Source organism: Mustela putorius, unplaced genomic scaffold (genome assembly GCF_011764305.1).
Source record: "Mustela putorius furo isolate JIRA1106 unplaced genomic scaffold, ASM1176430v1.1 tig00003845_pilon_pilon_pilon, whole genome shotgun sequence".
Classification (NCBI taxonomy): domain Eukaryota; kingdom Metazoa; phylum Chordata; class Mammalia; order Carnivora; family Mustelidae; genus Mustela; species Mustela putorius.
Genome location: NW_025421998.1, coordinates 82,111,944 through 82,128,143, shown reverse-complemented (window position 1 = coordinate 82,128,143; position 16,200 = coordinate 82,111,944). Strand labels below are relative to the sequence as shown.

General features: G+C 38.9%; 1 protein-coding gene across 4 annotated transcripts in view; it reads left to right on the top strand.

The window, feature by feature from the left end:
- The window catches only part of GRM8 (glutamate metabotropic receptor 8), a 749,284-nt gene that overhangs the window by 344,200 nt on the left and 388,884 nt on the right, over window positions 1-16,200 (top strand). For all 4 annotated transcript variants that reach the window (XM_004741849.3, XM_045062948.1, XM_004741847.3 and 1 more), the window contains exons 4-6: window positions 11,595-11,730; window positions 12,202-12,356; window positions 13,410-13,547. In XM_004741849.3, the coding sequence (XP_004741906.1) occupies window positions 11,595-11,730; window positions 12,202-12,356; window positions 13,410-13,547 (429 nt within the window). The remainder of the gene's footprint in view (window positions 1-11,594; window positions 11,731-12,201; window positions 12,357-13,409; window positions 13,548-16,200) is intronic.

Below are 16,200 nucleotides of genomic sequence, written 5' to 3'. Positions count from 1 at the left end.
AGAAAGGGTTTTTTAAATAATTAAAATGTAAAATAGCTTGCTATCAAAAACGTGTATTCAGTTTCCTCTCTTTTTAGTCCTATCTGAATCCAGGAAGTTAAGTATATAGCTACATTTTTAACCTTTTAATCTCTCAAACACATAAATCAAATCCTGCTGTGGAAAATGATCTTGCATTACCAGAGAAACACAAGTTTTTGCATTTCTTTAAAGAGGGAGTTTTTAAAAGCATTTGCTGCTTATGTTTATTCTCAGAAGTCCGTTTCTTACTTCAGTCACGACTGTACATTGGTTGTGGGGAAACTCTAGCTCTAAGGAGTTATTTAGCTAAAATAAAAATGACATTTTAGCTATTGGTTCCTTCTTCCTTAAGTAGAGAAAATGTCATCCCCTTTGAATATTTGTTGAAAATGCTGCTTAGAGTCAAGGCCACTGATTGAAAGCCAATACATAATGGAATTCAAGTTATGCTGACAAGTAGAATAGGATATTTCTTGGGTGCTTGATAGAAGAATGCTCTTGTTTTGCCAGCTGTGAAAGCTGCTGTTGCGAGCCTGCTGAGAGTGTACTGTTGGCAGAAGCTCTTTGGAAATGATTTTATGTTATATATGCATATAACATAGATCCAGAAGTGCTATGCCTTTTTCTGAATGATGGCATTTTCAATATGTAGCCATGCTTATTATCTCTTTATTAGATCATTTTACTATATCGTAAATAGGAGCTCCTTGTTCACTCACTTATTCACCGCACATCCAGTGAATGCCCATCGGTAGCAGGCTTTACCAGACCCTAGAGACCTCCTGAAAAGTAAGCTCTATGAAGTCAGGGGCTTTCTCTGTCTTGTTCACTGCTGTATACTCTATGTCTAAAAAGCATCTGACAAGTAACAAGTATTCAATCAATACTCGTTGAGTAATCAAAGAACAGTAGATCCCCTGGATATCCTCCCTCCGTCTTGGTAATTAAACTTAATGGCTGTAATTCTGTAATGAATTCCTAATCTGTAACTGAATGACGAGTTTCTAATCTAACTGGGATGGGCTTAATTCACAGCCCAATACTAATATTTTTTTCCTTAGTCCAGAATGGGTAAGAAATTTAATCAGTGCTCACTTTGATTCCACTAGTTTTGGCATAAATGTTTTTCCGGGCAATGGGCTGGAAAATATGAAACTCTCTTCTCTCAGTGAGTCTGTTAATATTGGGCCTTTGAGCATTTACAGGGAGTTAGTTTTATCTTCTGAAACCTTCTTGTCGTATTGTTGGCTCCAGTATCTGGTAACCTACTTTAAAAGGCAAAAACAAACAAACGGACGAAGCAAAATAAAAATCGCCAAACACTCCAAAAATGGTACTTGGAGAATAATCCAAAGAAATACAAATGCGTACAGCACATTAGTAAAACTTATTTAAAACTGGTCAAGTCCTCCTTCTTCTCCTAACCCTGCATTTGCTGTCCTGACCCTACAGAGAATCCTTTTTTTTGCCCAGCTCCAGATAGTCCTCATTCGGATTGGTATGCTGTCTGGGCTCCCTGAGTTCTACTCCTGCTCTTTCTTCCCTTCCCTCCCCCCCGCACCCCCCAATGTCATTTTCCTTCTCACTGCTCTCCTGGTTTCCTCTTTTTTCCCCCCTTTTTCTTTCTTTACCTGATCTTTCCCACATAGTGTACCTACCCGTATTTCCTTAGATATTTACAATTTTCAGGAGTGGGAAGAGGCAACACATCATAAATTTTGGTCTAGCTTGTGGTGGGCATGAGTTTCCCTTCTGACTGTAGGACTTTCTATGGTTAATGCCTCATTGACTGGGATCTCTATTAAGAGTTATTATTTTGTGTATCTTTGGAGAATGAAGTTTGAGGTGTTTTGAAATAGTGTTATAAGTGAATATTGCTTGATGAAAATGAATTGCCATTTCTATTTGGGGTTTCTCAAGTTTGATTTTTAAAAATGTACAACTAATATATTTTCTGTGACAAAAATTAATCTTTTGAGTGCTTATTTAATCCCTTATTTATTCATAGTAATGCATTTGGAAGATATTTGCATCCCCTTGGTGTTCAGATGAAGAACAGAGGCACAGAAAAGTCACATAACTTACCCAGCATCGCTAGTCAGTAGGAGAAGGTCCAGGATTTAGACAGGAAGTCAAGCCCCAGAGAAGAGATTCATAACCACCATAGCATGCTGTTCCTCTGAGCAAATATTTAGAACTGTGCTAAGTTGTGTTGAATTAGAAAGCTTCCTATGCTATGGACACTGACCCTGTCAGACTCTTCCAACCCACTCTTCCTCCAGAGCATAAGCATCTCTCTGAGATCCCAGAGACTTGCAGGTGGGGAGCAGGAGATGACTCTCTGTGCCAGTCCTTTTCATAGTGGCTTGTCCCCATTGCTGCTCTTCACGGGACACATAAAGGAGTAGCATTTGGCTCATGTCTTTTCTGTACCAAGAGTATCATTCCTTTATTTGCTTTTCAGAGTCCCTTTAAAAGTCTGCATGGCATTTGATATAGAAAAAAGGATAAAATACTTTACAGAGAGAGAAAAAGAGAGAGAGAATGAGCACAGATTTAAGTGCAATTTTGCTGTTTTAATCCATGTTGTTAAAGATAACACTTTTCTTCCCTGTGATGTGCGAGATAAATCTTCTCTTTCGCAAAGTGCACTACAAGCTGACAAACGTACACACTTTGATCATGTTGTGCACTTTTCTGCTAAGTCCCAGTTGTACACCACATATGGAGATGAAAATATTGTTACAAAAGGCGTGATTACACTTATTTGAACCTTAGAACAAATTTTATTTAACTATCACTAAAGGACCAATTACATTAGACCAAGTTGCTGTTTTGCTTCTATCTCTAGAAAGGTAGAAAGAAATGATGTCAGGGATATTTAGGGTGGAGAGTTGTGATATTATGATTTATAATAAGTATGTATTTGTCTTTTCTCCTCTTTTGGGGACAGAATTCCTAAAAATTGTTGGAATCTTCTAAGTGATAGAAATAATGAAGGTATCTTTTGTTATATTAATAAGGTGACTGGGGAGGCCCTTAGGTATTCTGAGGATTAGGGCTGGTTACTGGGAGAACCAACACTGGGATTGATTATACAGCTGGAGCTTCCTGCCCCCCCCCCCAACCTCTAGGAAGGGTGAGGGTCTGGAGATTGAGTTCAGTCACCAATGGCTGATGATTTAATCCAGCAGGCCTATGTAATGAAGCCTCCATAAAACCCCAAAAGGTGAGGATTAGGAGAGCTTCTGGATTGGTGGACACCTGGAGATTGGGGGAGAGTGAAGCACTCAAAGAGGACATGGAAGCTCTGTGCTCTTTTTCTACATCTTGCCCTCTGCATCTCTTCCATCTGGCTATTCCTGAGTTATATAGTCTTATAATGAACTGGTGATCTAGTAAGTGAAATGTTTCTCTGAGTTCTCTGAGTTGCTCAAGCCAATTAATTGAACCCAAGGAGGAATTTGGGAACCACTGATTTATAGCCAGTTGGTCTGAAGTAGAGTTAAAATTGGGATTGTGACTCATGCCTAAGTAGGGTGGTGGGCAGTCTTGTAGGACCGGACCCCCAAACCTCTGGGACCTGATGCCATTTCTAGGGAGATAGTGTCAGAATTGAATTGAATTGTAGGTTATCTTGTTGGTGTCAGGAGAATGGGTTGGTGGTGGTGGAGAAACTCCTCTCCTCCAGAACTGGGATCTGGACACTTTGGAGTGCTTATGTGTTTTTACTGTCATTAAGAAAAAAACAAAAACTGGCTGTTTGGTTTTTGTTCATTGCTATTTTCTGAAGGCACATTCATAAGAAATGAATAATGGTTGATTAAGTTTCATCTTTATTTGGCCAAAAGTGGTTAATTGTAGGCAATTTTTTGTGGTCAATCAAAAATTGTGACCAGTTTTCACCAGTAGTCTAGTTATTCTCTCTGACAATTGATAAATGGTAATTTTGTTGATTTGTTTATGCACCAAACTGAAGCTTGTCATGCAGATCTAACAGGTTATACAGGTTATACAACCAGAGACTTGACCTGATTAACTTAGAACTTAACTTGACAGAAATTGTGAACCAACCAACACTGGTAATAATCATGTTGCTTAAGAAAATCGTATTTAATATTCTATACACAGCTTTGTAAGTAATTTCATTCCTAATAATTTAATCCTTCTCGATTTTCAGCACAGTTGGAACTTAGTGCTGTGACATTGTTTCTTGTTTTATTTTCCTCCTTCCACATTATTAATAGAGATTTTGTTCTTAAAAATAAGCAACAACTGAAAATGTGATACTTTATCCTTTCAGATTGCTTTAACAAAACTTATCTTTTGAAATACTGGGGAGTTTTGTAATCCTAGTTCTGTTGTCTGAGCTGGCCTGATTCCAGTTTTGTGCTGTTTATGGAGGTTGCCTTTCTTTGTGCAATAAATTCTCTCTGAAGAGGAGCTTTGAAATTAAGCAATAAAATTTCACTAATTATTTGACGTATTCTGTCATTTTAGAGATTCGTTTCTCTATGAGTTTTAATTTGTATAAATGGTAAGTGCCCCTTCAGATCCCCATTCAGCGAAGGACCCATTGGCTTTGCCATTAGGGCTGCTCTACTGGCCCTTGAAGGGTTGTTTGGCTGCAGAGAGCTGCCAAGCCCAATCTCTAACCCCACCCCTTCCCTCCTACCTCAGGATGGGGCCCACATTCAATTGTTGGGGAATCTATAGTGATCTAGTTCAAAACAAGTCTGGGAGCCATTCTAGTTTCAGTGCTCCCTGTGGTGTTGGGAGGTTGTCATTGGGCCACAGCCAACTGGACTTCTCTGCTCGGAACCGCTTCCTTTCTTGACCCTCCAGAAGATGGAGGCCAAGGAAAAATATGCGTTTCAAATTCCTCCTAAGGGTGCTTCCTGGGGAGCCCAACCTGTGATAACCTTCTCTCGGATACTCAAGACTCCAGCTTTTCATGGATCTATAGGAAAATGTTAAGTGAAACAGAATGTATGGTTGTTTTCACAGCAACTATTGCTTCTTAATAGATGGCACCATTAATAGTTTCGTAGTTTTTACTATTGTGTTATTCTTTTAAAGGGTTAAATTCTAATTTTCAAGCCAGATCTTCAAAATATTTATGGACTCCCCTTAAAAAGAGACTTGGATTTTTAGGGTAGGAATTGGGGGGTTGAAGAAAAGAATGTAAGTAACTTTTCCCCTTTTCTTACATTGAAGTTGCCCTAATCAGATTGTGTTGACCAATGATAGGTTTAAAGTGACACCTAGTCATCTTATTTATGGTGTAGACAAATGGACAAGTATCACTTCTCAGAATTTTGGATATTTGGTAATATTATACAAAGAGTGGCGAAGGATTCAAGAATATGATCGGTTGACAATCCCATGTTTTAAGTCTGAATGCAACTATTTCCCCTGTCAGTTTTAGCGATAGTGCTTATCTGGTCATGGTGGTGATGATGATGATTAACAACAATAATAATGTAGCACATTTGTATATACCTTTATCATAATACCCTTTTCAATTTGATTCTCTTGACATCGCTGGGAGATGGTTATTCTGGTCCTTGTTACAGAAAGGAGGAAACTGAGAGGTGAGAGATTAGTCTCAGGTCACACAGAATCAACTCTCAGGTCTTCTGATGATGTCAGATCTGTTTTCTTCTTCACTCCAGTACCGTTTTGCACTGGCAAATCAACACGTGTGAACATACATTTCACCTCTCAGACCTGAGACATCAGGCTACTCACCCATGAAATAAGAGATAAACCTTGCAAAATGGGATTATTTATAAAATTTGCTCTTGAATCAAGGAGAGCAAATTATTGTGTCACCCTACAGATGGATGAACTAAGGCTAAGGTGGTATTCTAATTCCTGGAACGCTGATAAAAACTGTTTTGGGAGGCAGACCCATTTCAGTGACAACTTCCTCTGAAATATCAGGTCCACATTTGTTTATTTCTTTTACATCACTTATTTTTTTTAAAGATTTTATTTATTTATTTGACAGACAGAGATCACAAGTAGGCAGAGAGGTAAACAGAGAGAGACGAGGAAGCAGGCCCCCTGCTGAGCAGAGAGCCCAACGTGGGGCTCGATCCCAGGACCCTGGGATCATGACCTGAGCTGAAGGCAGTTGCTTAACCCACTGAGCCACCCAGGCACCCTACATCACTTATTTTTTAACATGTAATTACGTGTATCCTTTTGTTTCTCTACTTGACTGAGAGGTGTTTCAAGGTGGAACTGTCTCATATCTATTTCTCTGTGCCAGCAGTGCCTTAATAAGTCTTCCATCTTTTCACCCAACAAAGGTTTGTTGAAGTCTTTTTGTGCCAAACACAGTGATAGGCAATATGGGGTATGGTGGTAAATGTGAAAGACAAGGTCCCAGTAGTCATACAGTCTATACTCTAAGGTGAGAAAAAAAAAATAGAAGAATATAAGTATCGTGGTTGCTGTAATGCAAAGGACACATAGAATATCAAGGACTTGAGGAAAGTCTGAAGACATGCATTTGCAGGGATAATGGGAGTGTTTTAAGGGTAGACCTTAAAGTTTAAACTGAAGAAGTTTAAGTCAGTTCTAAGAAATCCGCACAGATTCAAAGTATGTAGTATTATATTTTTACAGCCGTCAATTGATTTATAAGGGGAAACCTGCTAGGTTTTTTTTAATGAATCTGTAAGTTTGCTTTATTTTATTCCTCAATCATTTGTACCTACTTAACCATTAAGCAACAGGTATGGTCGATTGTGGATAAGCAAGATGACAGAAAAAGTTTAGACTTGGAGTCAAACAGACATGGCTCTGAACCTTGGCTCCAGACTCTTGGTAGCTGTGATACCCCTGTTTCCCAGTGTCCTCATCAGATATATGTGATAATACCAGTCTTAGATTGCTCCCATTAGGACCAGTGAGGTATCAGTGAATGAGACTGAAAATGAGTGGTCTTCTGTGTTGTGGAATGTACATAAAGTGTTCAGTTCTGTGAATGATCTTCCAATTATTATTAAATAATCAAAAGAAAAAAAAACTTATACAAGCAAGGAGATCAGACAGCAAATTCCAGAAAGCAGCCAGTTATAAATTCCTCCATGTAACATTCTTTTCCTACACTTTAGGAAAGTGCTAAGCTTTAGAAATTATTTCTTACAGAACTGGGAAGCTGACAGAACAGGAAAGTCGGTGTCCCTTGAATTGCATACAGTCAACACTCAGGTTGAGATGTGGACAATAGAACAATAGACATATTCTGTGATGGAGGGCAACTCCTCTTCCTCCTGCTCATGCCAGGAGTCTAAATCAAGTCAGAGATATTTAAAATTGAAAACATTATATAATGTAGGAAAGGTACTATAGGCATTGTAAGTATAAGTATCTTTGATGAAAAATGAATGTTTGACTAAATTTCACTGATGTTTTTACCAAACCCTAACAGTATATAATGACTTCTTTTGAAATCATAAGACCATTTCGGGGGTGGGGTGATGACATTTATTACTGCATTTTGATATTTCCTATGCAATCATCTTTCATCATTAGATAATTTTGCATTATCATCTGGCTATTCTTATGTGTACATCTTGGCATTCAATTATATTACAAGATGCTGAAGATAGGCAATCTTTGAATGTCTATAGCTCCTGAAACATAGTAGACCATGAGTGCTTGGGAATGGATTAACTGTTGGACTTTTTGACGGATGTGAAGATACAAAGTGTGAATGAGTTTCAGGGCTAAATCTTCTAGTTCTAATCATTTGAGAAGTAATACAGTCCACAGTTTAACAAACTATCCATAAGGCATCAAACAACAAGATGCCATAAGGAACAGGATCTCCATATTTGTTCAGCTGAAATAAATTAATTGTGTAGTCCCTTTTTCCAGGAAAACACAAATTGACCAAGCTGACAAGTATGAGGCATAGGCATAAAAGATATGAAATGGATTTAGAGCCTGTGATAATCCAACCTAACTAACTCAGCTTAAAGTTTGATAGATCTGTAGTGAATGAATAAATCAGTGAATTCAGACTACACTATGTCTGGATTGCCTGTTTATCTCATCTGAAATAATCATAATAAAATTTTTTCAGCCTTCATTTCTTTCAGCTATGGAGTCAGTAGTAATCTCTGAATGATACTTAGGATATTACATATCTTTAATTGGATGCTTAAGTAATCACAGCAATTTAATTAAAAGGGCAGTCATATTTTAAAATAGCTATTGTTCCCGAGAGTGTTACGGTTTTGTTCTCACATTTCTACAGTTACCTAATGCTTCTACTCATCAGTTTTTTGATTTTTAAAAACATTATGTAGTTCTCAACTTACCACTAGTCTTTGTCTCAAATGTTTTCTTTTCAAAATATGTGTTGTTTCTTTCTGTTCGCATTTGTAAGCCCCCTCTCCAAAGCTTGTAGTTTTTCAGAGCTCCGTCATTCACCTTTTCTTCTCTTTGGTGGGGGCACCTGGGTGGCTCAGTCAGTTAAGCATCTGACTTCAGCTTACGTCATGATTCCAGGGTCCTGGGACGGAGGCCCATGTTGGGCTCTCTGCTCAGTGGGGAGTCTGCTTCTCCCTCTCCTCTCTCAAAGAAATAAAATTTAAATATATATATATATAATTATATGTTAATTTAATTTTATATTTATATATGTGTATATGTGTGTGTGTGTGTGTGTGTGTGTGTGTGTGATTTTCCCTCTGAGTGATTTGTTCACTCCCAACCCTTCAACTACCGACTACATCAGCACCTGACAGAACTGTTATTACATTTTCTGTCTCTTTCTTTAGCTCCAGATCAGCTTCTTCAGTTTGATGTTGCATGGGTTCTTCAAGGACAACTTGTCCTGAATCAAAAATCCTTCTTTTCTCCTCTACATGCCTGTGCACCCACCTGTGGTGCTTACTTGTGTAACGGTGACGTCACACAACCTGGTCACAAAAGCCAAAATCTTAGTGACATGCTTAGTGGTTTCCCGTTACCTTACTACTTGGATGAAATCAGTGCAGCCTAAATATACAGAATTTTTATTTGTAACTCCTACCTCAATAAAGCCAGAAGAAAATAGTACGAAGCTTCTCTGATTCTAACTCAAATTCTAACAGCTCCAGTGGTTCCTTCACTGGAACCAGCCCTAGTCACATTGTCTCAGGCATCCTCAGTGCCTCTTCCAATAACCTCCTCATGGACCTCAGTGCCTTCCGTCCTTTCACTCCAGGTTGTCCTGTGCAACAGGCACCCGCCTCCATTTTTCTTTCACAGACGTTCACAGATGAAACGTCTTTCTGTGGGCTCCTTGAAAGAGTGAGGAGATAGAAACATTGAGTGAGGCAGTTAAGCACTTTAATTATTCATAATCTTCCACAGGACCTGCACACGCCGTGCTTGATCTGGCCCCCATCTGCCTCTCATCTTTGTCTCACACTTCTCTCCCTCTCACTCATTAGCTCTGCTGACTTGTTCCTGCCCTGCTCTTTCCTGCCCTTTCTCATGCTGCCTTCACCCATTCTCTCTTCTTTCTGACCCCAACACCACTTTAGGGAGACTTTTCTTGAACACTCCTCCATGTAAATTGAATGCCCTTGCTCTTCCTCATGGGACTTGCCATAATTTAAAATTATATACTTATATTTGGTGTTTTGTTCTGTGTTAAGCCTATTTCACCTACAACATTTCTGAACTCTGAAGGTGGAGTCAGTGTCTGTTTTATTCACCATTGCATCCACAGCCCCTGTGCAGTATCTGGCAGATAGTGGGCATGCAATACATATTTAATGAAAGAATGAATCAATCATCACAACTACTAGTGGCATATTTGTAGGCTCTGTCTGTGGATTATGGGCAATTCCCACCCCCTAAAATGGTTAGTAAGAATATTGCTTATTGTAGGAATAACTTTGACGATGCTCTAACTTATGAAAGATATGACCTTCAGTATGCTAGCACTGTTATTGTACATTATTGCCACACGTGGCAAGTCTGATCACAACACATTGGACACCCATTGTTTGGCTACCAGACATTTCTTCTTTATTTGGCTACCTGAGGTTTCTTCCTATTTCATAAAACTCATGTAATTCTCCTACGTACAAACTTTTAATGTATTCCCATTGTTTTCAAGATAAGGTACAAATTGTTTGGCATGTCTAACAAAGTCCTTCTCAAGCTGGGCCTGGCCATTCTTTTCAACTTCAGCCCCAACCAGTCTTAACCATAGGCCATAATCAAACATGATTCATACCTTGGCCTCTACCAGAAATGTCCCATTTTTGTCCCTAGATGGATGCATATTTGCTCTTTAAAATTTGGCTCTCTTAAGCACCTGAGTTACTCCTTCCTTTGTGTTCCCATTGTGTAGGTATATCCTCTTTATTCTAAAATTTACCACATATTCTATGATAATTTATTGGGATGCCTGTCTCCCAGACTAGATGGTAACTCCTGAATTAGACTGTGTATTCCCAGTGTCCAGCCCAATATATAACATATAATGGAACCTAGTAATATTTGGGTGACTGAATGTATTTGGCAATTGGTTGGAAGTAAAAAGCCTTTGCTCACTGCGGCAATTTATAAATGGTGATGTAATTTTCATCTGACTCAAAAAAAAAAAACCCATTTAAGCCGTAATGGAACTGAAACATATTGCTAATATTCCTTTTTATTCTAATATTAGAATATGTTCTCTTTCTATTCCACTGAGATTGAGGAACCTTGATAGGTGGCAGAGATCTTTTCTAAACTTTCTCTTTGTTTTCTCATGGCCTTAGAAGGAGAAGCCAAAGAAAGAGTTCATTTCTTTCTTTCTAGCTCTCTCTTCCTTCCTTCCTACCTACCTACCTACCTACCTTCCTTCCTGCCTTTCTTCTTTCTCTCTCCCTTTGTTTCTTTTCTTTCTTTCTTTTTTTTTTTTTTTTGGTATGATAATGGGATGGGGTTTCTGCCATTTTGGTTTACTCAATGGAGACATAATATCAGCGGAGGGTTCAAATCTTTGGGACTTGCCTGTGTCTTAGATAGTCTCAAATACCACTTGTCTCATAACACACCATTTTGCTGATACATAAAAATCTTTCTGTAATAAATACTATGAGCTATAAAATGAAATTAACTTTAAAGGAGGTCTACTAATAAAAGTAGGAAAAGGATCTTTTTACTTAATAAGTGGTCTCATCTCTAAGACATACTCATTTTATTAATCCAGGCACTTGTTTTTCCATGTACATCAAATGAATCAAAATTGCCATTCTTTTTTGTACTCCCTTGACTCTCATTACACATTTTGTATCCTTTGGTTTTTATTATAGTTATCCACAAAACTAGTATTGAAACTTGGAAAATAAAACAACAACTCTGATGTATGATTAAATGATTGATGTCATTTATTTGATATATATTTAATGTGAACAAACAGGATTACTTTCAATAGATGAGAATGACATGTTTTGAAATTCAATATACTTTGAATCATATGTTTTTATAAAGCAGCTAACCTCATTAAGTTGGTTAATTAAATAAGTGCCTTTTCTGAGTCACACTCTCTCTCTTTCTTTTTTACATAGGTGGTGTTTGCATTGCTCAATCACAGAAAATCCCACGTGAACCAAGACCTGGAGAATTTGAAAAAATTATCAAACGCCTGCTAGAAACACCTAATGCACGGGCAGTGATTATGTTTGCCAATGAAGATGACATCAGGTGCTGATTAACTTTCTTCCTGGTGTAGGATCACATTTGCAACACACATTTTTTTTAAAAAAACATATGTCATATTCAGTGTACAATCTTATGAAATTTCACAGGAACTGCAACATTCATGCAATTACAGACTACCTTCCTTCTGCTGCAGAGACACAACAGCCTTCTAGTTTCTAAGTCTGAAATGGCTAGAGAGTAAAACCTGAGGAGTGAAAGAAATGAGACAAATAAGGATGATAGCCAGAATGATGTGAATGAGGTTAAGGATGAGGCTGATTAACAGGTGCTGGAGTTAAAGTCTCCAGGATGTTTCCTTTAGAAATGATGAAATTCAAGCAGTTAGTGATTGACTAGTTAGTTTAACAGTGACTTACTGAGTGCATATAATTTGATATAACAGGTCTTGTATCATTCCTAAGTGTAGTGTTTCTTGATAAATATGGTATGTTTTATTTCTTTTTATTCCTGCAGGAGGATACTGGAAGCAGCAAAGAAATTAAACCAAAGTGGTCATTTTCTCTGGATTGGCTCAGATAGTTGGGGATCCAAAATAGCACCTGTTTATCAACAAGAGGAGATTGCAGAAGGGGCTGTGACGATTTTGCCCAAAAGAGCATCAATTGATGGTAAGTACAAGCCATAGAAACTTTGTTTCATTCCAACTGAATCAAAGCTCAAAGGCAAAACCAGTGTATCACCATAGGATGAAATGCACCCATTGTTGATGACTCTGGATAGAATTTTTAATTCTGATGGTAGAATTACCAAGACAGTAACTCTTTAACCAAGCATTACTTTTCATTAAAAAAGAGTACCCATTAGAATTTTTTTCTTAAAAAAAGGGAGTTAGTGTTGTTTTTAGCCATTTCCACGATGTTGCCTCCTAACCTTGAATATTTCTACGGCACAGATGATGGGTACAGTGCTGTCATTGTGAGAGAGCTGCTTTATAAAAAATGGAGACCTGCTGGGCTGATCTTATGGGTATATTAATGCAAGAGCAAAGATACAGAGCCTCCCTGAAAGGAAGACTGTCTCGCAGATAGCCTTTCCAATGGTCTTAGCAGTGACTGAAATGCCTACCTTCCCCATTGTCTTCTGGAGAAGGCATTAGTTCTAGCTGGTCTCCCTTCCATGAGGTGGTCCCCTGAGCAGGCTGATACTTTGGCCCATTACCCCTGACCCCATAATATTACATTAACACTGATTAGTTTATTGGATTAGCTGAAAATGGAAAAGATAGGACAGATACATTTTGAGTGAAGTAGAAGCATAGAAACCTGGAGAATTGATTCCACCAGGAGACAGAGAGAAGAATGAGAAAAGTGTGAGTTGGTTCTGAATATATAGCAGAAGGTTGCTGGCGGCTGTGATGTAGAGGAGTGGGGGAGTTTCGAGGATAACAACAGGCTCTCCTCTTCCGTTCATCTGTTGAGCCAGGTGCCAAAATGGTGAACAGCAAGGGTGATAATATTGTCCACTGATTACCCTTGGCCTTTACCATATGGGAAGACTGATTTCTGGGCTACTGGTTCCTCCCATTTGTTAATACTTTTTTTTCTTTTCTTTTCCCTCATGCAATGATCACAACATAACTTAATTTCCATTCAAAAGCTTTGACAGTATTTGGTTTTACTTTTGAAAGAATACTAAAATCATAACTTTCTTCCCTAAAATAGGGTTTGATCGCTATTTTAGAAGCCGAACTCTTGCCAATAATCGAAGAAATGTGTGGTTTGCAGAATTTTGGGAGGAGAATTTTGGATGCAAGTTAGGATCACATGGAAAGAGGAACAGTCATATAAAGAAATGCACAGGTAACCACTGAAATGTTTTCCTTGGTGCATTTGTTTTATTATTACCTGAGAAATGAAGTTTTTTGGGATGGATAATGATCTATTTCTTTACCTCTCTTACTAGTTTCTCATCAGGGTTGAGCATACGCTGATCATTCAGCAAACCTGTGTGTACTCATTGGTTCTTAGAGTTGACATGTATTTCTTGACCCCATGCAATGTGCCCAACACTGGGCTATTTGAATTCTATTTAAAAACATTTTTTGAGTTTCTGCTATGTATAGAAAACCTTAATAGGTTTGGTTAGATATAGACAAACCAGCAAAAAATGATACTGGTCTCCAGGTACCTAACATGTAGTGAGGTTGATGATCGTAATACATGATAAGTGAGAGTCTCTTTTTTTCACTCTATCAACCCATGGCCCCTATAGTACAGTTATCCCCCATGTCCTGCATAGCTCTTGCAGCTATGATTTTTTGATGCTTTATCTTCTATATCATGTGCTTAAAAATAATAGTGATATTAAATGTACATATTTTGAATGTAAGAATGAAACATTTTTAAATTTTCAGATAACATGATGATGTACATAAAACCATGTATGGAATTTTAAAAATTAGAGTTAAGTACTCACTTTAGCAAAAGCATAGACAAAGGTCAATATAAAAAACATTTTTAACTATATATATCTCTATGTATCTCTCTCTCTATGGTTTCTTTTATAGAAACTAACATGTGGAAAATGAAATTTAAAGAATCCTGTTAATAGCAAGATCAACAAACATAAAACACCAGGGATAATTTTAACAAAGAGACATAAATCTTCTATACTGAATACTACAAAACTTGAATGAGCCTTTTATAACCATATACCCCTCTCTTGTCTACCCCTCAGACCCATATTTTGATAGATTCTCCTTTCCCTGTAATCCCTCTAATCACTCCCTTTGGAAATAGCTGCTCAATAGAAGGTATAATATGATCAATTCTAGAGCAGACATATACACAGAGTAAGGAGGGGGTGTGAAAAATGGGTAACATACTGTGGAGGGGTCTAACTTCAGGCTTCCTGTGTGCCAGGCACCCTTCCAGGAACTGGAACGGAGAGGAAGTCTGTGCTCACGGGCCTTACACTCCAGTGTGAGGAGACAGGCACTAAATAAGGAAGTAGATAAATGAACAGAGACTTCCAGATGCTAAGGTGTGCTTCCGGGAAATACAAGGGGATGAATGTGAAAAGCTGAGCAGGTGGTATTGGCCCGGAGGGTGACCAGTAGGTTGTGTAGTCACAGAATGCTTCTCCAAGCAGGTGACGTTTGAGATGAGACCTGAATGGTAAGATGTTATCAGCCACATGAAGATATGATGGCAAACTATCCCAGGATCTAGGGCAAGTCTCCATTGTTGAAGCCACTGGTGATGGGGGGTGGGGAGGAACAAGGTGGCTGGAGTGAGGGAGGGAGGGTAGTAAGTGAGAGGAAGAGTGATGGCCAACGAGGCTAAAGAGATAGGATGGGGTCACATCATGCAAGGTCTTCAAGTTATGTCTAGAAACTTGAGTGCTAGGGCAGGGCTGGGGGTTAGGCTTTATCCTACCTCAAGGCTTTGGATCTAGGACATTGCTCAGGTACCTGTTTTCAAGCAGATTCCCCTGGCAGAGGTGTGAGAAGGGCTGGAGGTCAGGAGAGAAAAAAGGAGAAAGGTCAGTCAGCCCTTCTGCTAGTCCTGGTGATGGACAGTCGTAGCCTGTAGAAGGATGCGCAGGTCCGGACAGAACACAGAGGAAAGAAGTCCTGGGAAGTTGCATTGATAGTGCATGGTGACGAACACTGGTGTGGGGTTAAGAGATGGAGGCTCCGAACGTGAACTCTCTACCAGCTAGGCCTAGGAAAAGGGTGATGTCATTAGTTAGCAGAGAAGACAGAATGAAGGGTAGATACGGAAGGGAGAGACTTGAATTTGGTTTTGAGGTGGCCCCATGAAACTGCCCAGCAGGTGGCAGCATAAGGTCTGGGACCCCACAGAGAATCCAGCACTAAAAATACCAGCTCTTGCTTGTCAGATGGAGTCCTGGAAATTAAGGACCAGGGCAGAGATGCAATTGCCAAAGGAGTTGGAGCAGAGCTGAGGGAAGATTCTAGGGGAGGATCCAGGAAAAGCCAGTGAGCATGGTGAGGAGTGCCATCTCAGTGAGTCGAAGAAAAAATGGCATGCATGTTAGTGCTGCTGAGAGGCCTGGCTGACCGATGTGAAGTGTGACACACTCAGATTGTGAGGGGCTGAGATACAGCCAGAAGAGAGGAAATGGGGGAAAGAATGCTTTTTAAAAAGTCTGGCAAAGAAAAAAAAAAAAAGGTCTGGTGAGAAACTTGAGAAAGAAGCCAGGTTACAGAAATTTTCTTCAGAATAGGGCACACTTGAGCATGTTTTCAGAGAAATATAATATGCAGAAGGAGTAGATAGAGAAAGAGAAATTAGCTGTGGGTTAGGATCTTGACAGATACTTTAGGGAGAGGCATTAAAAGGGAGATGTTACCTTGAAATAATATGATTCAGTTGGGGGAAAAAGATACACACAGAACTGTACAGAAGTAGAGGGGGAAAATCCTATAATTAAAAGCTTCATTTGGGCATAGATATTTCTTCAGAAATATATAACTGTAAGTTCAAG